The sequence below is a fragment of the Amphiprion ocellaris genome, chromosome 6 (genome assembly GCF_022539595.1).
Source record: "Amphiprion ocellaris isolate individual 3 ecotype Okinawa chromosome 6, ASM2253959v1, whole genome shotgun sequence".
NCBI lineage: Eukaryota > Metazoa > Chordata > Actinopteri > Pomacentridae > Amphiprion > Amphiprion ocellaris.
This window is the reverse complement of record NC_072771.1, coordinates 1,051,252-1,076,012: the sequence shown is the minus strand read 5'-3', so window position 1 is coordinate 1,076,012 and position 24,761 is coordinate 1,051,252. Positions and strand designations below refer to the sequence as shown.

General features: G+C 41.9%; 1 protein-coding gene across 10 annotated transcripts; it reads right to left on the bottom strand.

Annotated features, from left to right (window-relative positions):
* Positions 1-1,913: 1,913 nt before the first annotated feature.
* cntrl (centriolin) lies at positions 1,914-23,988 on the bottom strand. Of its 10 annotated transcripts, XM_055011308.1 has the most exons (25): positions 23,850-23,901; positions 21,496-22,713; positions 21,264-21,405; positions 20,761-20,849; positions 20,343-20,465; positions 20,115-20,268; positions 19,061-19,158; positions 17,164-17,298; positions 16,863-16,989; positions 16,609-16,787; positions 16,333-16,448; positions 15,052-15,181; positions 14,754-14,812; positions 13,533-13,631; positions 13,357-13,420; positions 13,050-13,146; positions 12,527-12,912; positions 12,200-12,294; positions 11,542-11,657; positions 11,343-11,416; positions 11,192-11,266; positions 10,881-10,959; positions 10,539-10,792; positions 9,576-9,831; positions 1,914-4,498 (listed from the first exon to the last, which is right to left on the bottom strand). In XM_055011308.1, exons 3-23 carry the CDS (start codon positions 21,367-21,369, stop codon positions 10,623-10,625), a joined length of 2,571 nt encoding a protein of 856 aa, XP_054867283.1. In that variant the 5' UTR covers positions 21,370-21,405; positions 21,496-22,713; positions 23,850-23,901; the 3' UTR covers positions 1,914-4,498; positions 9,576-9,831; positions 10,539-10,622. The 10 variants fall into 10 exon arrangements, with proteins under 10 accessions (XP_054867283.1, XP_054867282.1, XP_054867281.1 ...); XM_055011307.1 differs by lacking the exon at positions 21,496-22,713 and having other exon boundaries at positions 23,850-23,988; XM_055011306.1 differs by lacking the exon at positions 23,850-23,901 and having other exon boundaries at positions 21,496-23,843.
* Between the last annotated feature and the right edge of the window lie 773 nt (positions 23,989-24,761).

Genomic DNA, 24,761 nt, shown 5'->3' with positions numbered 1-24,761 from the left:
CAAAAAATATTGTTTCTCTGTCTGAAAAAAATCCAACAAAATCAGCAAAAAAATTCCCCAAATTTCTGAAAATTTGCAAAATTTTCAGGAAAAAAAATCCAATAATTCCTTTAAAGTTTCCCTTAAAAGTTTTATTTTAACCCCCCCAAATTTGGCAAGAAAATTCTTATAAATATTTTCAAAAAATGAGTAAAAATCTTCCAAAAAAATCCTAAAAATATCTAAAGTGATTCCATATATATCAGTAAAACTTCTAATATTTTCTTTAAGAACATTCACATAAAAATCAACCAAAATACAGCAAAATTCGCTGGATTTTGGTTCATTTTTTTGTGAATGTTCTTAAGAAACATTTTTAACATTTCTTTTTTTCCACCAAAAAAATGTTCAAAGATTTCCCAAAAATGTTGAAAATGTGGACATCAGAAGTTTCACTGTGAAAATATATTTTTTTCCCACATTTTCAAACTTTAAAACGAGTCAATTTTGACCCGCAGGACGACACGAGGGTTAAATAAACCAGTATGTATGAATGAGTATGCAGGGTGATAAGGTCTGACAGCAGGTGTCCCCAAATGTACCACAAAATGTGTAAAATCACCTCAGTGTCAAACCATTCAAAGTTGGATCAATGTACAGTAATTACATTACTTCTAACTTGAACAGTATTTGTTTGGATGTCACAATAAAAACAGTTTAGAATACAGGGACTTACTGCATCAAAAGCCAATACTCCTTCCATTACAGACATCCAACGCTTGGATATTTTCAGTAGTTTACATGTTGACTTTTACTTTATATTTATAGAATCAAACCTCCTTGGCATGGAGGATAGAAAATATCTGGACAGACTATTTTTTCTCAGCTGCCCGTTACTAAAGAGGTTGAGTGACTATTTTTACTCCGCCAAGGAACGTTGCAGGTTTATGTGACAATTGGCGTCCATCTGTCTATCCGTCTGTTAGCAACATTACTCAAAAACAGACTAATGGATTTGGATGGAATTTTCATTGAAGGTCAGAAATGACACAAGTACCAAGTGATTAGATTTTAGCAGTGATGCAGCTTATAGTCTGGATCCACGGATTTGTTGAAGATTTCTGTATCATTGCCAGATAGCAGCACGGCGTCACTGTAACCATGACAACAAGTGAACACTACATCAGCTGCCTGCTGATGATCACATGATTGTGATCCTACTACAAATCCACCGCTGAGGATTTATCTGGACTTATCCATCAGAAATTGATACAAGGAACAAGTGATTAAATTGTGGAGGTGTTTCTGAGTCCCATCAATTCCTGCGGCCTGCTACATATTTAGCTCATCTGAGAACAATCCTTTACCATCATAACGGCACACAAGTACCTTTCAGTCACAGGAACTTGGTGTAATTTTGCTAAATTATCTTTCCAAAGACACAATTTACAGGCTAACAAATTAGCCTACTATCAAATTGAGGGCTGCTTTCAGGTGTGCTCTCTTTATCCCTTCCCCTCAGAACACCATATTTCAAACGTAATAATAATCCCAATATTACGTTAAAATATTGTGTTCTCTTCCTTCCTTTTTCCGTCATTCACATTTCACCATCTTATTTGTTTTGTGTCGTTGTTCGTCTTAATGTGTGTTATTGTTGTTACAATGCATAACCTCTCAAGAAAAAATAATTCCCTGTACAATTCCTGAAGCTCTTCTCAACGGCGTAACAAGATGTGCTTCATATGCTGCATTATTAGATTTGTCTAACCTAAATATCAGGTAGACTATGTAATAATTCTGCATAAAAACCTTAACCCCATTTGAGCAAACATTTATCCTACATTTTATATATTGGTGGAGAAACAATATTTAATAATCTTACAGTTATAACTGGCGGAGAGACATTTTAAACTTCACAAATATAAATTACGAAATCTTACAACTGACATTTAATTCACATCATTTTATACAATTTTGACACCAAGTCTTCAGCCACATTCTCTCCTTTTCTTCCTTCTATGCTTCCAGTAAGCTTCTTAATAAGTAACATTTCAATTTTCTTTAATGTTGTAAAAATGCATTAATATGTAAATATCAGCAATAAAACAGCCTGCTATCTGAGTGCGGTTTGATTAAACTCTGTCAGGTTAAAGTCACCGATTGCTGATATCACAGTGACTCCAAAGTGACTGAGAGGTAACTGGGTCATAGTTTATGGAATTGAACACACAGCCGGCTGTCCAAGTAGACTTTGTCACTGCAGCTGTAACAGGTCCTGATGTTTGCTGTGAAAATGGTCTAGAAAAAGCTGCAGTGACCCGTTGATCTGTAGCACCACCACTTACATAAACACAGCATCAACAGTTAGAGATTAATTGTGTCACAATTCTGTCTTCCCTGCAGCTGTTTGGGTGTGATGAATGAATACCTACATTATCTGTGGACAGCGATTAAATATTAAACATTACTGCATGTGTTTAGAGATGAAGGAACAAGTGACCTGAGTTATTGCTCTTCCAAACATCCATTTTACACATGGATGGATTACCAAACAGGCACAGGTGCCAAAAGTCATTAAAACGATCACAAAGAGACACAAGACGGCAGAAAACAGGCAACCAGCTAAAAAGAGAATCAAAAAGATGCAGAAGAGATGAAAAAGGACAGAAAGCAGATGCAGAAGAACCACTACTACATGCAAAACAGCTGCAAACCATGAAAAAAACCCACTCAAAATGACCAGAAAGAGATGCAAACTGCCCAGAGATGGACAGAACTGACAAAAAGAAACAGATCAAAGGACATAAAGATAAAAGCACTGCTAAGGCACACAAAAAGACAGCAAGGAGACACAGAACTAGATGAAAAAATACATGCAAAGACATGCAAAACAACCACAAAGGCTCAAATCAACCACAAAGAGATACAAATGGACCAGAAAAATGCAAAATTGATGCCAATTCACTGCACAAAAAAAGAAAACAATGCTGCCAAGATGCACAAAAAAACTGCAACTAGATGCAAAACAGTCGCAAAGAGACCCAAGCCAATAAAAATAAAGGATGGAAATTAAATTCAAAGCAACCACAAAGAGCCTCAAAATGACCAGCAAGAGATGCAAACTGACCAGAGATGGACAGAGCGGACAAAAAAAAACAGATCATAAAGAAAAAAGCACTGCTAAGACACACAAAAAGACAAGGAGACACAGAACTAGATCTAAAACAAATGCAAAGACATGCAAAACAACCACAAAGGCTCAAATCAACCACAAAGAGATACAAGAGGACAAGAAAGATGCAAAATTGATGCTAATTCACTGCAAAAATTTAAAACATCTCCAAGATACATAAAACAATCAAAAAGTACAGCTATATTTGTAAAAGGACAGAAAGAGGACACATTACTAGATGCAAAACAGATGCAAAATATGCAGAAAAACACTCACCATGACTAAAAAAAAAGATGCAAACTGTCCAGAGATGGGCAAAAAAGAAATACATAAGAGTATTTAAAGAGAAAAGCAAAGCTTCGACACACAAAAAGACAGCAAGAAGAAATACCTCATGATGCAAAATGGATGCAAAGAGATGCAAAAAACAGATGCATTTCAAGCGACCCCCTTTGTCACTCCCTGGCTCCCAACGACCATCGTTGAGGAGCCAGGTGGGCCTTGGCAATGGTCGTCAGAATGTGAATAACACTGACCACACCTCACAGAGGTTATAAGCTGAGGCAACATCAACCACCACCAGAACTGAAGAAGCCTCTTGGATGAGAGGTGGAACGTCTTCAAGGAACCTTCTTAAAGTCCAGTTGGATTGATTTAAACAACTTTGGATAACCATGACCTGGATGAATGAGAAACTACACAGACATCTCTTTCAAATTATTTCCAGTCTCATCTCTTATCTGCAAAGTAAACACAGCCTGCAGTTCAATCCACAGCTGTTGGTCTCAGCTGTATCAATACTGGGTTTGCATTGCAGAAGTGTTGATATTTGGGATGTACTTGGAGCAGTTTATGTTGGATTTTTTTTTAATAACAGACGTAGCATAAAGAGATACTGATGAAATATTGCGACTTTGTGGTTAGATTTAGTTAAATTTCTGGATTGAACCACACATCACGGGCTGTCGTGAAGTTCAAAATCCAACATTTCTTCTGCTGTTACAATTTCTGGCTTTAATAAATTGGGTTGTTACGTCCATTCCTCAAAACCAAATGTTTTTAAAACCCATCAGCTGGTTGTGAGGTGTTTTTCGGCCTCATTGTTTCCGGTTCATCAACCTAACCTAATATACTTGAAAATGACTCATATCTTGATAAAACTCTGCAAACGTCTTGCGGAGCCCGTCCTCTTTAAAAACCATCGCCTCCTTGTCAGGATGGAGCTCCACGGACTTCAGCAGGGCTTCTGCCACTGTGGCCTGCTGCAGCGGCATGGACGACGTTCCGTGGACATAGCTGCTGGTGAGAGTCGGGTTGATGGGCGGACAGTCCACATGGATGCCACTGAAAGGAAAACAGCAGTTAGATGACGTTAAATACAAACATAGTTCTACATTTGAGAGGATAGAGTAGAGGTTTGAATGAGGAAAAACTACAGTACAGTTATAATATGCACATGGAAGTGAGTCCCAACAGAGGTGTAGCTGTTTTGAGTTGTGGAGTTCCTCAAGGCTCTATCGTGGGTCCTCTAATATTTTAAATTTACAGGCGTCCACTTGGGTAGTTCAGTGAAAACATTTCTTTTCACTACTATATTAATGCACACAGCTCTACATATACTGTATGTTGTGTCAAGAACCATCAGCAAACAAATGCCACCTTTCAAAAATTAGGACATTTCTAAGTGACCCCAAACTTTTGAATGGTAATGTATATCAGGATTATACTGATCTGAGATGTACCAGCCCTACATAACTCATTTTTTTATACTGCAACTAGCCAAACTGCACATAAATCCAGATAGGAAGAAGCACAATAAGAGTGATAACCATTGATCAAATGTGAGTATCCAGATTACATGTTAAAACCAGGTGTAGACAATACAGCATTTAAAGAGTAAAAGTCATTTTTGTAAATTAAAAGTTCCTAAACATGAATAACTAATACTATTTATTCTTTTTCTTTCCATGAAAGTAATTGGGTACTCTGCATTTGGACAGTTGAAGTGGCACAAACCACGCTGTATATCAAAATACTAACTGATTATTCATTAAAAAGAAATGAAAATGGCACATTACACGGATGAATAACATAACAAACACAGCTCTAGTTGGATGCCTATTTACTTCAATGTACTCAGTAATTGGTAAAAATCTGAAATAGCCTAATTAAGGTCATTACATTCATCACAATGTATATTAACTGTTCATTTGATGACTTGGAACCTTCCATTAAGTCTGAGAGAAAATTTTACACAACCAACCTTCCTTCTTTCCTACGACTATTACTTTCCCACACATCTTTTTTTAAAAAAATTTAAATTAAAGGACCTTGGCATTAGTGTCTAAGGTCAGACAAATATTTCAATTTGCCAAAAATACACAAAACCTGTCTCTAAAACTTACATTAATATCTTTAATATTGTTCAAAAGAGTGCTATAGTTCAGCAAACATACAAAAATGCAACTGAACATTATTCCTCAGTATGTTTTTAAGTATTAAAGAGATTTTTAGTGATATTGAACAAACCTCTGAGCTTGCATTGTGATTTCAAACTTTAAAAAATGTAGGGAAAAAGAAACGACATACTCTGGAACTTTTCAGGAACTTTTTGGACTAAACTACTGGCTGTTCTATACCATGCAGAGATCCAAAAATATGCACAGTGGGGCAACCGGACTGATTTAAAAATAAAATAAAATCTGTGCGCTTCTGTTCAGCGATTAGTGACAAAAAAAATGTACAAAATTTGACTCAAAAATATCTGAAACAACACGAAAAATGTTTTTAGGAAAGAAATTAGACCTTTCAATATGCTAGAAACAAAAAAAATTGTTTTTCCTCCATATTCTCCACCGTCCTCCTGGTTGCCGTTGCCTTTTCTGGCTCTATAGTTCTTCTCTTTTCAGCTCTGGCAGCCAAATCATTGCTGCAACACTTTTGGAAACGTGGCCACTAGGGTGATGACTTTTTGACTTTTTTTTCTCAAAAATTATTTCCTGTAGCACTAATGAATGAACTTTTGCCTATTAATGATTAAAATGACATTTATTCTGTTGAAATATTGAAAAAGGTCACGCACAAACCACTTTGAAAAAATCACTATTACTATCAATGGGACTAAATTCGTTAAGCCCAAAGAAGCATTCACAAACAGTACCAAATGCACCAACCATAGAAAAGTAAATGATTCAATGCCTTAAAAGATAATCTAAGTGTTGGTAGTTGTTTTGAAGTTGATAAATTCTGGCCAAAAAGCTGATAATTAAAATTTTTAAAATCATTTTGTGCGTGAGGTTTTTTTTATCAAATCACCTTAAAAGTAAGATTTTATCTAATCTTTAATAAAAGTTCATCAAATTATGATACAGGGATATGAGGTTGTAAAAAAGTCATCACCCTAGTGGCCACTCTTGAATGTGTTTGTTTGCTGAGATAGAAGACAAACTACTTCTCTCCAATTAAGCTGTTTATTTTCTAAATATCAGCGTCCCAAAAGAATCTTGTACAAGAACCTTTTCTGTTTGGAACAGCCTCCCAGAAAAGGATAAAATCAAAAGTGAACACAACATTTTATACAGTCTAGTATTGTGTGATAGGTCATAGATATAAACATCTAATTCAAATATTGAAATGTGATTGGCTAAAGGTGGGGATAACCGTGGTTTAGACTCAGTTCTCCCATTAGTTGGTGCACAGATACGTCCATATCTCTGGGACATGATTTATCCAATCCTATCAAATTTCAGTGTTCAGTTAGTAGTGCCTTTGTGAGATAAAAAATAAAATCCTAACACCACAGAAATCAGTGTAAAACTCCAGTTTAGTGTGACGTACAGAGACATTTACCTGCATCGAATGTAGGAGACGTTTATTTAAACATTTAAGCAAAACAAAGCCCAAAATACTCCCATTCCAGCCTCACAAACGGAAATGTTTTCTGGTTTTCTTCGTCTTCTATCCCAGGAAACTGAATATCTTTTGTTTTTGGAGCAAAACAAGACAAATATGTAAACTTGAATTTTGGGAAGTTGTCAGACCCAAAAATAGTAAAAACATTTTCAAAAATGTCAGATTTTTATCTTTCTTGAGCGTATCGTGTGGTTTTCGGTTTTGTCAAGAAAATTAAACAAATCTAAGCTTGAAATAGTAATATTTTTTCAAAAATCACTTTATTCTATTGGACTAAAATGAAGAATTAGAATACTTGAAATATTGCAAATGTACACAATTATCATAGAACTCAAAATTTCAAAATAAAATGTCAGCTAGGCCTTTAAACAACAGTTCCTTGATGCTCTAGGAGGATACAGCAGGATTAGACCTTATTGGATGTGTTTTTAGCTTCATTTTGTCTTATTTTCTAGAGTTAAAACCACATTTTGACACATGGTTCTACTGTCAGTTTATAATTCCAGCTGTAGGAACCTTATCATCTTTTCTGTTTGTGATTGAGGTGTTTCAAACTACGTGACTTCCAGAGAACCTGGAGCTTCTGAGGGGCCTCAGAGGGTCTGACATCTCCAAGGTTTGGGGCCCAAAGGGGGATGTGGTCTAAACCAGCACCAGTGCAGTCCTCCTTAGGACTGAATGAGCTGTAAATGTAGGTTCCTGCTGTGGTTGGAGCTGCAGACCTTTGCCCTGCTCTGCTCACACATGTCCGGCTTCTCTCTGATATCAAACAAGACCAACGAGCCAAGAAAAAAAAACATGTTGGCAGGCGAAGGTGGAAAAACAACTGACATCCTTTAAGAAGTCCTGAAGTTAGGTCTTTATACGGATGCATTGGTGCTGACGCAGCACTTTACTGCTCCAGGTCTGGTTACTTAATCGACAAGATAAAATACAATTTACAACCTTTGGTTGTCAACATAGGGGTCAAGGTCTCTGGAGGGGTCACAAGATAAATCTTAGAGCTGGTGAGATGATTAATGGGTGAGATTAGAAGAAGTTCTGATGTGTAAATGTGTTCTATCACTATTCTTTTATTCTTTTTTGAGAAATACTGAATAATTTTACTTAAACTGTAACTTAAAATTGCTCTCAGGTTGTTGATTAAACCAATAAAAACTCTTCTCTGAGTATTAAAGTCGTAAATTTAGAAGTTGTTGGCATGAAAACAATCCGGCTCACCAATGAATCTACATAAATACTGGATTAATTCAGACATACATGTTAGAAGCATGTCGATGTGAGGCAAAGGAGGAACAAGAACTCTGAAGTTAGCTTTTTTAGACTTCTAGCAATGGTAGCATCAGTGCTGACGCAGCATTTTACTTCTCGAGGTGTGGTTACTTAATCTACAAAATACAGCCAGACCTAAGACCTTTGGATCTCAACATAGGGGCCAAGATCTCCTGATGGGTCACAAGATTAACCTGAGATGATTAATGGGAGAGATATAAAGAAATTCTGAGGTTGTTTTGCATCTCTTTGGTGCCATTTTGCGTATTTTTGGGCACGTTTTTCTTTTCCTTGTGGTTGTTTTACTCATCTTTGTTGCATTTATTTGGAAATTAAAGGATAATAGATGGCAGCTTTGTTATTCTAAAACTAAATGTAAAGTCTTTGAAATCTTGGGAATTTTGACTCAGGAGTCATTTTGATCCATGCAAACTTTATATTTATGTATAAGATTAACTTGGTGTTAAAATTCTGCTGCTCCTTTTGCTTCAAAATAAATGTGAAACAACACAAACATTTGTTTTAATCAAATATTGCAAATTAATTTAGATTAATAATGAAAACAGATGCGTTATAATCAGAAAGTAAGGGCTCTGCTGAATGATGTGTTGCATTTTACAGAATCAGAATGTACTTTTTAAAGTAAAACTTTAATCTGAAAAACTTAATGACTCACTGATAAATGCAGTGCAGTAAAGACTAGATTTCTCTTTGAAATGTGTGACAGAAACTACCTCAAAAACGTCCAAAAGTGCACTTCTTGAGTGAATCTAACCTTCTTGCTGATGACCTGAAGTGACCTCTGAATCCTGCTGAGTTCAGTCTTTTGTTTAAACGTGAATCATTTTTATTTTAGATGAAACTTTGTGCAGCGCTGAATCACAACTGAAAGCTGCTGAAGTTATCCAGAGGTGGACCCAATCTGAACACAAACAACCCAGAGTGGAACAACTATGTCCATCCTTTTTTTCTCCTCCCCTTCCTTCCGCAGTTTGCAGCATTTTTTATGCACATACTTCTGTCACTGTTGAAAAGTTTGTGCGTAAAAATAGCTGAAAATGGCGCTAATCTAAAATCAGGTCGTGATTGCGTAATAGTGAACATGGGAACTAGTTCTGAAGAAGAAAAACCACTCCCTTGGAGTCTGGTAATCATATGATCCTCCAGGGGGAACGCGGTCATTTTGCTACATACTGAAAAGAAACTGTTTTTCTCCACGTTTCCAGGCTCCACTCACCGGCTGGCTGCAGGTAGTCCTCCCTGCCGCGTCCACGCTCTCCACAGCGGCTTCCCGGCTGCGGGTAAAGCGCAGCTGTTCCGCAGAGACTGGAAGCTCTGAGCCACTCTGGGGATCATCGTGAGCTGCTGCAGGTCACCGAGTCCAGATGCACAAACTTCAGGAGAGACTGAGCGCGTCAGGCCGCGGAGCTTCTTGGATCCGAACGCTGCGCACCGGGAGACGCACCGGGAGACGCACCGGGAGACGCACCGGACTGGAGGCACCGGGAGGAATCAGGGGTTTGATTGAGTGCAGCTGTGAGCGGCTACTGCCGAGAACATGCAAACTCCATGCAGAAAGATCCCGGGAAAGCCGGGACGTGAACCAGGGATCTTCTAGCTGCAAGGTGAAAGTACTAACCACTACACCACTGTGCAGCCCCTGTATAAACTATTTAGAGGTAATATTGCAAACCTAAAGTATGACATTTTTTTTCACATTTCGGACGACATACTAAACTATGATGTTTTTGTGTCATTTCGGATCACATACTAAAGTATTTTTGTGTCATTTCAAACGACATACTAAACTATGACGATTTTTTCATTTTTTGAACGACATACTCAACTATGACGTTTTTTTCCACATTTTGGACGACATACTAAACTATGACATTTTTGTGTCATTTGAAACGAAATACTAAACTATGACATTTTTTCACATTTTGGACGACATGCTATACTATGACATTTTTGTGTCACTTCGGACGACATGCTAAACTATGACAACAGATCAGCTAATTCGTTTCACGTAGACGGATGTTCTCCTCTCAGTCATGCCTCTAACCCGCCCCACACTTTGAAACACACTGGTCTACATTCACATCATGATCTGCTCAAATATGAATTAGTTTTCTACTAAACCTACAATTGGCTGAAAATGAGAAAACTTTTTTCTGCCGATTTGTTTCTGATTCGTCACCTGGTTTTTCTGAAGCTCCTCCTCTTTCTTCTGAAGCCCCTCCTCTTTCACGCAAAGCTCCTCCTGTGTCTTTTGTAGCTTCTCCTATGCCTGTGTTAGACACTCCCCCTTCAGTTGTAGCTCCTCCCTCTGTTCATTTAGCTCCTCCTGCTGCTTCTTTAGTCCCTCCTCTTGCAGCTTTAGCTCCTCCCTCTGTTCCTTTAGCTCCTCCTCCTGGTGCAGTAGCTGTTTCTGTCGCTGACAGAGCTCCTCACCTGATCAAACAGAACCAATCAATCAGTCATTAATAGATAAAGTGTCTCCAGGTAATAAAGAGGAAATAACAAAGTCAGAGTTACTGACTGAGCTGGTTGAGCTGCAGCTGCTTTTGGGTCAGACGACGCCCCCTGTCCTCCACCTGAGTCACTGCAGCTTCAACGTCCTCCAATCAGAACACAGAGAGACACCAGGTCACTGTCAGCTGGGACTGTCTGGTCTTTGATTTCTGTTTTCTGACATTCTGGATCCGTTTCAAGTCAGTTTAGACCAGTTTTTGTACCTGTATGTGTTAAACCTGTTGTGTTAAACCTGTTGTGTTAAACCTGTTGTGTTACCTGTTGTGTTACCTGTTGTGTTACCTGTTGTGTTACCTGTTGTGTTACCTGTTGTGTTACCTGTTTTTCTCGTATTTGTCTCTCCAGCTCCTTCAGGTGTTCTGTTCTCTGCTGCTGATTGGACGCATTGAGCTCCTACACATCAGCCACATAAACACCTTTATGTTGTGTTACACAGGTGTACAGTCACACACCTGCACACTGAGTTTACCTGTTCCAGAGTCTGCAGCTGTTTCTTCCTCTCGTCCACTCGTTCACCGAGCAGAGACAAGAACTCAGAGTTTTCTGCAGCACAAACATCAGAATTAGTTTTTATCTTGTGCGTCCTGCCGTGTATTAATAAATACAGTTTTATCTTGTGTACTGCAGTATATTAACATAATATTTATTATACAGTGATGATGTCATACCATTAAGCTGCTGCTGACTAGCTGCTGTATCTCTGACCACTTCCTGTTTGAGGAGCTGGGCGTGGCTAAGCTCCTCCCTCTGCTTAATAAGCTCCGCCTTCACAGCTGCCAGACTCCTGATAGGTTCAGAGTCGACACATGGAGTTAAAACGCATCTTTAAAGTATCTTCAGAGGATAATTAGAATCAGAGGGAAATGAGAGCAGCATGTTTATTCCTGTCAGTTTTTTTCTGTTCATCAGAAGACAGTTTTAGATTCAGCTGGATTCTTTCTTTACTTCATTAGTCACACAGTTTGTGGCAGAAAGCTGGAGGTAGTTTTCTTAATAAGCGCATCTCTGTCAGTCAGTAATTGGTTAACTGATGGAATAAACTGAGACAGAAAACACACACTGGTTTAGATTCAACAAGCAGCTCTGCTACATTATTAGATCAGCTCTGGTTGGAGGTCATCAACCTCCTAAGAAGTCTTTACCATGGAGCTAAACTCCCACAATGCTCTGGTTTCTACAGTATTAAACAGGAAGAGGCTCCACCTGGTGGAACAACGAGGAACTACAGCTGATGTACGATACCTGAAGTGTATCAGCAGATATTAAACAGTGAATGAGTCGTATTGGTTCTAACGTTCCTCCCTGATATCTGAACCTGGATGTTACCTGTCAGCGAGCCTCCGTCGGTCCTCCAGGTGTTTGCACTGCTGCTGCAGGTTCACTCTCTCCTCCCTCCTCCTGCTCAGCTCCTGCTGGACCTCCTGCACATTAAAACAACATCAGCTCCTCGTCCAACACACAGCAGCCGCACAACAACACATCTGTCAATCATAACACTGAGAGTCCACAACAGGACTGGATGAAAACACCGTTACTCTGAATCATGGTGACTGGATTTAATGTGAAACCGAAATTCACACACAGTTACCATGGAAACCTACAGTCAGACAGAGTGGACATCCTGTTGGGGTGTTCTCAGGAGTCTCTACTGACCTGTAGTTCAGTCTGCTGCTGTTTTGTGTCTCTGAGTCGTGTCTCCACCTCCTGCTGCAGTTTGTCCACTTCATCCTGCATCTCGTCCAGATCTTCTCTCAGTCGATCCATCGCCTCCTGCCTCCTGTCCAGCTGCTCCTGCTTCCTGTTCGAGTCTTCCTCTGTCCTGTCCAGCTCCTCCTTGGTCCTGTCCAGCTCCTCCTTGGTCCTGTCCAGCTCCTCCTTGGTCCTGTCCAGCTCCTCCTTGGTCCTGTCCAGCTCCTCCTTGGTCCTGTCCAGCTGGTTCTTCTTCTGGTGGAGCTTCTGGAGGTTCTGGGTGTGTTCAGTTTTCATGTTCTCCAGCTGCTGTTGCTCCACCAGCTGCTCCTGCAGAACCTTCTTCAGTTCTGGACACAAACACATGTTGATCAGTCACCTGTAGCTCAATGTTCTATTAATACTCCTGTAGGCTCAACGGACCAGAACCAGAACCAGTCAGACGTTCTGTATCTTCATAAACTAATAAACACAGAGTCTCAGCTACCTGCTCGGTGTCGGCTCAGTTCAGTCCTCAGAGAGTCCAGCTTCTGTTCGTCCTCTTTCACACCTGAGACCATCCACCTGTTGCGACTCAACAGCTCCTACACACACACACACACACACACACACACACACACACACACACACACACACACACACACACACACACACACACACACACACACACACACACACACACACACACACACACACACACACACACATTGGAACTACTCCTCTATGTCTAGAACATTCTATAATGCATCTCAGAAGGAGACAGGTAACACTGTGATGTCACCAGGTGAGCTTACCTGAGCACTGAGAGAGTCCAGATGTCTCTGAGCCTCCAGACAGTCGGACAGAACCGCAGCCAGTCTGCAAACACACAGCAGAACCTGTAGCTGCAGGTACCAGAACTAAAGAGAACACACAGTTCTGGAGTTTATCAACAGAACGTTCTATTTCACCTGTCCAGGTGTTCACTCACCTGTCTGCAGCGGCCTCAGCCTCCTCCTCCATCTTCCTCACCCTCTGCTGCTCCTGCTGCCTCCTCATCCTCAGCTGCTGCACCTCCAGCTGGAGCCGCCTGTAGGTCAGAACCCCACACACACACCTGAGGTTCTACCACCTGAGGTTCTGTTACCTGAGGTTCTATTGCCTGAAGTTCTACCACCTGATGTTCTACCACCTGAGGTTCTACTATCTGAGGTTCTACTATCTGAGGTTCTACTATCTGAGGTTCTATTGCCTGAAGTTCTGTTACCTGAGGTTCTGTTACCTGAGGTTCTGTTGCCTGAGGTTCTACCACCTGATGTTCTACCACCTGATGTTCTACCACCTGAGGTTCTACTATCTGAGGTTCTACTATCTGAGGTTCTACTATCTGAGGTTCTATTGCCTGAGGTTCTACCACCCGAGCTTCTGTTACCTGAGGTTCTGTTACCTGAGGTTCTATTGCCTGATGTTCTACCACCTGAGGTTCTACTATCTGAGGTTCTACCACCTGAGGTTCTATTGCCTGAGGTTCTGTTACCTGAGGTTCTATTGCCTGAAGTTCTACCACCTGATGTTCTACCAAATGAGGTTCTGTTACCTGAGGTTCTACTACCTGATGTTCTACCACCTGAGGTTCTACTATCTGAGGTTCTACTATCTGAGGTTCTATTGCCTGAGGTTCTGTTACCTGAGGTTCTGTTGCCTGAGGTTCTACCACCTGATGTTCTACCACCTGATGTTCTACCACCTGAGGTTCTACTATCTGAGGTTCTACTATCTGAGGTTCTATTGCCTGAGGTTCTACCACCTGAGCTTCTGTTACCTGAGGTTCTGTTACCTGAGGTTCTATTGCCTGATGTTCTACCACCTGAGGTTCTACTATCTGAGGTTCTACCACCTGAGGTTCTATTGCCTGAGGTTCTACCACCTGAGCTTCTGTTACCTGAGGTTCTGTTACCTGAGGTTCTATTGCCTGAAGTTCTACCACCTGATGTTCTACCAAATGAGGTTCTGTTACCTGAGGTTCTACTACCTGATGTTCTACCACCTGATGTTCTACCACCTGAGGTTCTCCTACCTGAGGTTCTATTGCCTGAGGTTCTACCACTTGATGTTCTACCACCTGATGTTCTACCACCTGAGGTTCTACTACCTGAAGTTCTACCACTTGATGTTCTACCACCTGAGGTTCTACTGTCTGAGGTTCTACTACCTGAGTTTCTCCTGAGCTTCGTCTTGCAGCACGTCGGCCTCCAGCTGAACCTCTGAAACCTGAAGAGACAAAAACACTGAAGGAGGAACTCTACAGGTGTGTAGTAGTGTGTGTGTACCTCTACAGGTGTGTAGTAGTGTGTGTGTACCTCTACAGGTGTGTAGTAGTGTGTGTGTACCTCTACAGGTGTGTAGTAGTGTGTGTGTACCTCTACAGGTGTGTAGTAGTGTGTGTGTACCTCTACAGGTGTGTAGTAGTGTGTGTGTACCTCTACAGGTGTGTAGTAGTGTGTGTGTACCTGCTCTCTGCTGGTGTTTATGCAGCTCTGAGCCTCCAGCAGCAGCCTGTCGGCCTGACGGAGTTCAGTTCGTCTCTTCAGCAGAGTTTTCTCTAAACACTCGACCTCATCACACACCTGCATCACACTCCTACACACACACACACACACACACACACACACACACACACACACACACACACACACACACACACACACACACACACACACACACACACACACACACACACAATCAATATTGTATTATATGGGAGCCAATGAGTGTGTTACCAGTGTGGTTTCAGGTGCGTTACCTGTGTCTCAGGTGCGTACCTGTGGTTTCAGGTGTGTTACCTGTGGTTCAGATGTGTGACCTGTGTGGTTCAGGTGTGTTACCTGTGGTTTCAGGTGTGTTACCTGTGTTTCAGGTGCGTACCTGTGGTTTCAGGTGTGTTACCTGTGGTTCAGGTGTGTGACCTGTGTGGTTCAGGTGTGTTACCTGTGGTTTCAGGTGTGTTACCTGTGTTTCAGGTGCGTTACCTGTGTCTCAGGTGCGTTACCTGTGTCTCAGGTGCGTTACCTGTGTCTCAGGTGCGTACCTGTGGTTTCAGGTGCGTTACCTGTGTGGTTCAGGTGCGTACCTGTGGTTTCAGGTGTGTTACCTGTGGTTCAGGTGTGTGACCTGTGTGGTTCAGGTGTGTTACCTGTGGTTTCAGGTGTGTTACCTGTGTTTCAGGTGCGTTACCTGTGTCTCAGGTGCGTTACCTGTGTCTCAGGTGCGTTACCTGTGTCTCAGGTGCGTACCTGTGGTTTCAGGTGCGTTACCTGTGTGGTTCAGGTGCGTACCTGTGGTTTCAGGTGTGTTACCTGTGGTTCAGGTGTGTGACCTGTGTGGTTCAGGTGCGTTACCTGTGGTTTCAGGTGTGTTACCTGTGGTTTCAGGTGTGTTACCTGTGTTTCAGGTGCGTTACCTGTGTCTCAGGTGCGTTACCTGTGTCTCAGGTGCGTTACCTGTGTCTCAGGTGCGTACCTGTGGTTTCAGGTGCGTTACCTGTGTGGTTCAGGTGCGTACCTGTGGTTTCAGGTGTGTTACCTGTGGTTCAGGTGTGTGACCTGTGTGGTTCAGGTGCGTTACCTGTGGTTTCAGGTGTGTTACCTGTGGTTTCAGGTGTGTTACCTGTGGTTTCAGGTGTGTTACCTGTGTGGTTCAGGTGTGTTCCCTGTGGTTCAGGTGCGTACCTGTGGTTTCAGGTGTGTTACCTGTGGTTCAGATGTGTTACCTGTGTGGTTCAGGTGTGTTACCTGTGTCTCCTCAGTTTGTGTCGCAGCTGTTTGGTTTGCAGTCGCAGCTTCTTCTTCTCTTCCTCCAGTTTCTCTGCTTCTGTGTGCAAACACTCACACACACACCTACCTCCCTGCTGACACACACAAACACACACACACACACACACACACACACACACACACACACACACACACACACACACACACACACACACACACACACACACACACACACACAGCTGTGTATATAACAGCAGGTATATTAATGACCATCAAGTCTTCCTGCAGACTGACCTTGTCCAGGTGTTCAGCAGCACCTCCTGCTGGTGGACTGTAGGAACCACAGAGCAGCCAGCCAGGTCCTACCACGGGAGTCTGAGCATCAGCAGGCCCAGGGGAGGAGCCTGCAGCTGGGGGAGGAGGAAGAGGAGGAGTCCCTGGTGTGGAGCAGCTGCCTCCACTGCTGCTTCCCTCTGCAGGAGGATCAGTTACAGTCACTGAATGTTACCTGAGATTACCCAAGTCTACCCGAGTCTACCTGAGTCTACCTGAGTCGTGGTGTGTCGGGGGCAGGTGGACCCAGCAGCCTCCACCTGCAGGAGGTCTGTCAGGAGAACCGAGCTGCTGCAGGTCCAAACCCGAGTCCTGAGTCCCCTGAGACCCCAGACTGGGAGCCTGAGACAGAAACCAAGATTTATTTCACACCAGGTTCAGGTTTCATGAAAGACGGGTTCATCTTTGAAAGAGGCAGTTTGCTGCCATTCTGGTTCTGGTCTTCAACAGAACCAGAACCAGGAGGACCAGCTGATCCTCACAGACATCAGAGAGTTTAAAAGATTAAAGTCTCACACTGAGTCCAGGAAGTATGGACCACCACCGGCCTCCATCTGCAGCCCTGGTCCTGGTTCTGGTCCTGGTCCGGTCCAGCTCCTCCACAGTTTGTTGGTTCTTCAGAGATTCTTCGTTCAGCTCGTCTGCAGCTTTCTGAACAAATAATAAAATAAAGAAACCAGCTTCATAAGTTAGATTGTGTATTTCAGTCTCAGCAGAGAGGAGTACTACTACTGTACTAGTATTAGTACTACTACAGCACTAGTACTCTTACTGATACTGCTGATTGATCCAGTACTTTAACTGTACTCTCATCGGTACTGCACATATTTTTGTCTTTTTTTTTTTTTTAAAGAGAAAAAACACAAAGAGCAGAATTAAGATGTTTTATTGATGTTTTAGTTGCTATATTTATTTTTTTTAGGTTAAAACTCATGAATTACCAGAATAATAACAGAACCGTCAGTATTTATTAGCAGCTGAATATTTTTACTGTGTTTCCATAGAAACCTGTGTTTGACTGTATTTCTATTTCCAAATGTAACAACTTTGTTGCATCAAAACCATAAATATATTAGAGTTGGACCAGCATCAGAGGCTAGGGCGCTTGGAGCCTGAGGTCTGAGCGTCAGTAAGGAGACGCAAACAAAATGGATTTGCCAAAATAGGTGTAATAAGGACAATTAGTGCAGGATAGCTGCACAACAACAACATTACAACAATACAATAAAAAAAAATAATGAAGTGCGCACAATGACAAAAAAATAGAAGTGTCTGAGTCCAGTCTTTTTGAGGGTGGTCAGAGGATCAGTCGTTGGGGCCCAGTCCAGGTGTATGCATGTGTCCTTTCTGTCCTACCGCACCATGAGCGCAGTAATTCTTCTGCAGAAGCGATCCTCCTTCTCTTGGTCTCTCAATTTTTGCATGGGCTGGCTCGCCATCCAGTTAACTGGAATTTTGGTCTCCTGATGGACGAATCCTTCAATGAGTGTTCTGCTGGATGCTGAACTGTCCAGAAATCCACTGCTTACCAGAAACCTGACCTGTAGGCAGGTCATAGATCCATACAAAAGTTATCCACACATCGCCATCAACCCAGGCTACACCTTACTTCAGCACCTGGCATGCGAGAACACCAAGCATCGGTGTAACCTCTGACCGAATTCACAAGTTCCAACAATGTTCACAACATGGATTACCCTGATTTAAGGTTACAGATGATCCTCATTAATTCACCATTCCCTTATATAAAGCACATTATGACATTCTATCACACTGTAAACCGTTGAAGCCCATCAGTCAGAACTGAAGAAGAACCTTGGATGAAGGTGAAACATTTTCAAGAACCTACCAGAGAAGTCAACAAAGTCAACAACCATTGGTTTCTACTCTTCGATTAGCATGTTGTAAAGATTCTCAGTCATCCAGGCCATGATGATGGATCATGATCTGGACTTCTCTGGTAGGTTCTAGAACACGTTTCACCTCCTACCAGAGGAGTCCTATGATCATCATGACCTGGATGACTGAGAATCTTTACAACATTCTAATTGTAGAGTAGAAACCAACTGGACTCCTGTGGTTCTAGGTTCTAGAAGATGTTTCACCTCTTAGAGAGGTGAAACGTCTTTCAGAACCAGAGAAGTCAACAAAGTCAACAACCATTGGTTTCTACTCTACGATTAGCATGTTGTAAAGATCCTCAGTCATCTGGTAGGTTCTCTGGTAGGTTCTGGAAGACATTTCACCTCCCAGAGAAGTCCAGTTGCTTTCTACTGAAGCTTGTACGATCACCATGACTTGGATGACTGAGAATCTACACAGATGTATGTGTTTATCTGATGATGACTCTCTGGATGCAGCTGAGCTTGTTTGACCAGAGTGTGTAGTAGTGTGTAGTAGTGTGTTTCCTGACCTGCAGAGACTCGATGGTGGACTGCAGCTGAGACTCTCTGATCTCTCTAGTTTGTTTTTCTTTATCTGCAGCTGCCTGAAGAGCTTCAATCTGAAACTAAACAGGATCAGATTCAGTTTTAGTTCCTTCAACCAACAGAATCTTAAATTCTACACTTTAAAGATGTTAGAGAATGAATTCTCCTCAGAGTGAATCCTGTCTCTAGATGGTCCTGGTTGTTCTTCCATTGTCTCTAATAGTTCTGACCAACCACCTACCAACATGCTGATATGAAAGTTTAACCAGAATGACTGTTTTAATGGTTCCTCTGGTGAATTATCAGAAACCAGAAACACATCTGCGGAATCAATGATTGTTTCTAAGACATTAAAATGTTCACACTAGGATACATCCCATAATACTGATGATCACAGCTGCTTATAGAGGAAATGAACAGAAACCAGATCCAGTGTTCAGACTGAGACTCCTGGATGGATTTAAACTTGATCTGGTGTCAGTTTTTCCAGAACTCAGATGTTTCTCCTCCTAAATGTCATGGTTCTATCTGCTGGACTGATGAAGTTCTGAGGCTCAGAAATGATGGAAAAAGTCCATTAAAAAGTGCTAAATCTGGACCCTCCTCTATGGACTTCAAGGACCTGGAATGTTGTAAGTGAGACTAAACTTAAAGACTGGAAGCAGGAAAGGAGAACGTCCCCTGGAGGAAGTTCTAGAGTAGACCTACTGACAGCTGGAGAAAGTTCTAGAGTAGACCTATTGACAACTGGAGAAAGTTCTAGAGTAGACCTACCGACAACCATACAGGTGTCTGTAGGTCTACTCTAGAACTTTCTCCAGTTTTCGGTAGGTCTACTCTAGAACTTTCTCCAGCTGTCGGTAGGTCTACTCTAGAACTTTCTACCGGGGGACGTTCTCCTCTATGGACTTCAAGGACCTGGAACTCTGGAAATATTCCCAGTCTGAAGGTAGAACTCTGATCACTGACAAAGTTACTGGAGATGAAGAACCACATATTCTGACGTTTGATCAGATCTTCTGAGTGAAATCTTTATCTGTCCCAGTGTCACCTGTCGGCTTAACTCCTCCCTCAGCAGATGAAGCTCCGCCTCCAGCTCCGCCTGCTGCCTGCTGCTCTCCACCTGTCTCTCCCTGAGAGTCTGGGCCTCCTTCTGCAGCAGAGACAGCTCCCCCTGCTGGACACTCATGTTCTGAGGACAGACGGATGGTCAGCTGTTTGTGATTCGGTGACGTAAGTACCTGGTGAACAGGTGAACGCTCTCACCTGTGTGTGCATCCTGGCCGAGTCCTCCAGCTGCCTGCAGTGTCTCTGAGCGTCCTCCAGGTGCAGCTGCAGACTCTGGTTCTCAGCCTGCAGACTGACGACCTGCTGCTTCGAGAGAAGAGCCTGAAACAGAGGAGTCATCAGGGAGGTAAAGGCTTGAAAGAAGATACACCATGGTAACAGATGCTGCACAGCTGGATCACCACGGCAATGGAAGCTGCACAGCTGGATCACCGTGGCAACGCTGCACAGTTAACCTGCTCTGTTCTGTTAAGAGTTTGGGATTTCAATCGGCTGTGAGAGCTGTGTCTGCTGGAAGTCTCAGGTTTCGTGTTGCTTTGTTGTTGTTTATTGTTGTTGCCATTTATTGTTGTTGTGTTGTTGTTTACATCTACAGCTCTGAGAGGACAGTTGGTACCTGCTGTCTGAGTCTTCTGAGATACTCCTGAAGTCCACACATCACCTCCTCCAAATCTCTCTGCAGAGCTTCATTCGCCAAAATCTGACCTGGAACAGAGGAGACAAAGAGACAAAGAGACAAGGAGACAAGGAGACAAAGATACAAGAAGACAAAGAGATGAAAAGGGAAAGATACAAGGAGATGAAGAGACAAAGAGAAAAGGAGACAAAGAGACAAGGAAACAAAGAGACAAGAACACAAAGAGACAAATAGAAAAGGAGACAAAGACACAAGAAGACAAGGAGATGAAAAGAGAAAGATACAAGGAGATGAAGAGACAAAGAGACAAGGAGACAAGAAGACAAATAGAAAAGGACACAAAAAGACGGAGACAAAGAGACAAATGGAAAACGAGACGATCAGAAGGGAGAACTCATTTCATGACCGTCTCCTGTTCAGCCCAACAGCCAATGGAATGTCTCCATTCTGAGAGGTGCTCTGTGATTGGTCAGAAGTCTCACCGTCGGTCAGCTGCTGCTCCAGCTCTTTGATCTCCTGCGTCTCCATGGCGATGCGTGTCAGCAGGTCGTCGAGGCGACCCTCCAGCTCGCTGTGCTTCCCGCTCATCCTGTCCACCAGCCGGGAGGTCACCTGGACCTGCTCCTACGTTTCAGAGGAGAATATCAGCGTTATCTTCAGACATCTCCAAACATCTCCAAATATCTTCAAACATCTCCAAACATCTTCAATTACCTCCAAATATCTTCAAACCTCTTCAAACATCTCCAAACATCTTCAAACATCTTCAAACATCTCCAAACATCTTCAAACATCTCCAAGCATCTACAAACATCTTCAATCATGGGGCGGCTGTGGCTCAGGTGGTAGAGCGGGTCGTCCAATGATCGAAAGGTCGGCGTTTCGATTCCCTCTCTGTCCTAGTCATGTGCTGTTGTGTCCTTGGGCAAGACACTTTACCCACCTGGCCTCCAGTGCTGCTACTCACACTGGAGTATGAATGCGTGTGAATGCTGGTGGTGGTCGGAGGGGCCGTAGGTGCAGATTGTCAGCCACGCTTCCGTCAGTCTGCCCCAGGGCAGCTGTGGCTACAAATGTAGTTTACCACCGCTGAGTGAGAATGTGTGAGTGAATGAATAATGGATTCATTGTGAAGCGCTTTGAGTGCCTTGAAAAGCGCTATATAAATCTAATCCATTATTATTATAATCATCTCCAAATATCTTCAAACATCTTCAAACATCTCCAAGCATCTCCAAACATCTTCAAACAACTCCAAGCATCTCCAAGCATCTCCAAACCTCTTCAAACATCTTCAAACATCTCCAAGCATCTCCAAATATCTTCAAGCATCTCCAAATATCTTCAAACATCTCCAAATATCTTCAAACATCTTCAAACATCTCCAAGCATCTGCAATCATCTCCAAATATCTTCAAACCTCTTCAAACATCTCCAAACATCTTCAAACATCTTCAAACATCTCCAAGCATCTTCAATCATCTCCAAATATCTTCAAACCTCTTCAAACATCTCCAAACATCTTCAATTACCTCCAAATATCTTCAAACCTCTTCAAACATCTCCAAACATCTTCAAGCATCTTCAAGCATCTCCAAACATCTCCAAATATCTTCAAACATCTTCAAACATCTCCAAACATCTTCAAACCTCTTCAAACATCTCCAATCATCTCCAAACATCTTCAAGCATCTTCAAGCATCTCCGAACATCTTCAAACATCTCTAAACATCTCCAAACATCTCCAATCATCTCCAAACACCTTCAAGCATCTTCAAGCATCTCCAAACATCTTCAAACCTCTTCAAACATCTCCAAACATCTTCAAACATCTCCAAACATCTTCAAACATCTCCAAACATCTTCAAACATCTTCAAACCTCTCCAAACATCTCCAAGAGAAGTCCAGGGATTCTGTGTCTAACTTCAGGTCTGAGGATTATAATGACATGGAGGAGAGAAACTTGACACAAATCGGACTCTTATATATTTTTAGAAACTGATGTCAGGCAGCAGAGATAAGAAAAGGTTGAAGACAGTCACAAGGAGCAAGCTGCTGGAGATCCATCCAGCATGGTGAAACATCTAAGCTGATGAGCAGAGTAGAGAGTTAACATGGAGATAGAAGAACATCTACAGGAGGAGATAAAACCACTACAGAGACAAAAAAACAACATAGACAAGACAACAACAAAGACAGAGAACTGTCCAAAACACACATAAAACAACCAAAACAAGACAGAAAACAACAGAAATGGACAGAAAATGACTAAATGACGACCAAGACGAGACAAAATAACAGAAATGAGACAAAACAACAGAGAGGAGCTAAAACTGTTCCTAAGAGACACGAAACTAAACAGAAAACAACTAAACAAGACACATAAAATCACCAACATGCAGCAGAAAACTATAAAAACGAGGCAGATAAAAGCGTCTCTCAGGACTTTTAAAGGCTAGAAACATGGAAACTTTTACAGAATGTAGCAGCACCTGTGGACACCAACAACTTTTCCTGCTTTACATCATTCTAACAGTCTCATTTTTGCACCATTTTGTGACATTTTTGCATCATTTGTGTCATTTTTGCATCTTTGTGTCTCATTTTTGCATCATTTGTGTCATTTTTGCTTCTTTGTGTCTCATTTTTGCATCTTTTAGTGTCATTTTTGCATCTTTTAGCGTCATTTTTGCATCTTTGTGTGCTGTTTGTGTCTCTTCCTGTCATTCTAACTGAGTCCTACTGACAGAAGACGTCTCTGAGTTCTCTCTCCTTCATGTTCTGCTTCCACGGAGCTGCAGGACTTTAGAAATGAACCACAGTGGGTTAAAACGAGACAGAAATCTCCCAGAAAGTGCTCAGAGCTCAGCGGGTTCGCCTCTCTTACTCTGTTCAGCCTGTTCTTATTTCACATCTCGGTTTGCTGAAGACCTGAACTTGTTTCTTGAAATCTTCCAGCAGTTTGTTTTCATGTTTTCCAGCTGGGAGAACATCCTGTGTTTCCTCTGCAATGCATCATGGGAGCGGCAGCAGTGAGAAACAAAGTGAACAGAGTTAGTGTACTCACAGTTCAGAATAACAGTCCTGCTGCTGGGTGTCTTCATCCCTTCATCATCGTCACCTCCTCCTCTCTGAATCGTCTCTTTCTGTCTCGTTATAAACTCCTCTCTGCCTTTCTTGGAATCAACACAGGAACTCAGTATCCCGGCCAATCAAAGCCTGCTGCAGCGTGACAGACTGGCTGCCGTCCAATAGGAGAGAGGCAGAGTGAGGAAGGCCCGCCCCTCTAAGGGGGTCCTGAGGGAAGGGGAGGGGCTTTTTAAAGAGACAGCGACCTGCTGCTGTTGGAAGAGTTTCTGGTTTTTCATTTAAAGGTTGTTGGTCGTGTTGCTTTCATCAACGAAAATTATGACGAAATATCGTCGTCAACGGACCTTTATTACTTGACGAAAACGAAACGAGACGAAATAATTTCGTCTCGTTTCGTTTTGGTCAACGAAAATGAAGAGGCATTTCAGCATCAGAGTTTTTATTCTGTAAACCGAATTTTGTCTCGTTTTTATTCGTCAGCAATATTGTATTATATATTTTATTATAGTTATCATCACATAACCACCATTTACGTTTCGTCTCGTTTCGTTTTCGTCAAGTAATAAAGGTCCGTTGACGACGATATTTTGTCATAATTTTCGTTGACTAAGGCAACACCAGTTGTTGGACAGAAAACATGGAGCCAGTAGAGTCTGGAAAAAAAATAACTATTAAATAAACTTTTAAACCCCCCAAAAAAGCTGCTTCGAAAGGAATAAACCATGAAAACTTTAAATACTTGTACAGAAAGTAGTCTATTGATGGAATAATACCTTAAAACTATAAATACTTGCACAGAAATGAGTATTTCATGCTTCTTTTTACTTTATCTGTGTCATTGTTGCTTCTTTTTATGCCATTGTTGCATCTTAGTCCATCATCTTAACCA

Excerpts from the sequence above, each read along its gene's own strand:
- cntrl (XM_055011307.1), bottom strand. The coding sequence starts at position 21,369 with ATGAGCGGGAAGCACAGCGAGCTGGAGGGTCGCCTCGACGACCTGCTG. Across the intron at positions 10,960-11,191 it reads GACAAATACGAGAAAAACAG|GACGTTGAAGCTGCAGTGAC; the intron begins GTAACACAACAG and ends TTCTGATTGGAG. Across the intron at positions 10,793-10,880 it reads GCTGCAGCTCAACCAGCTCA|GTGAGGAGCTCTGTCAGCGA; the intron begins GTCAGTAACTCT and ends CTGTTTGATCAG.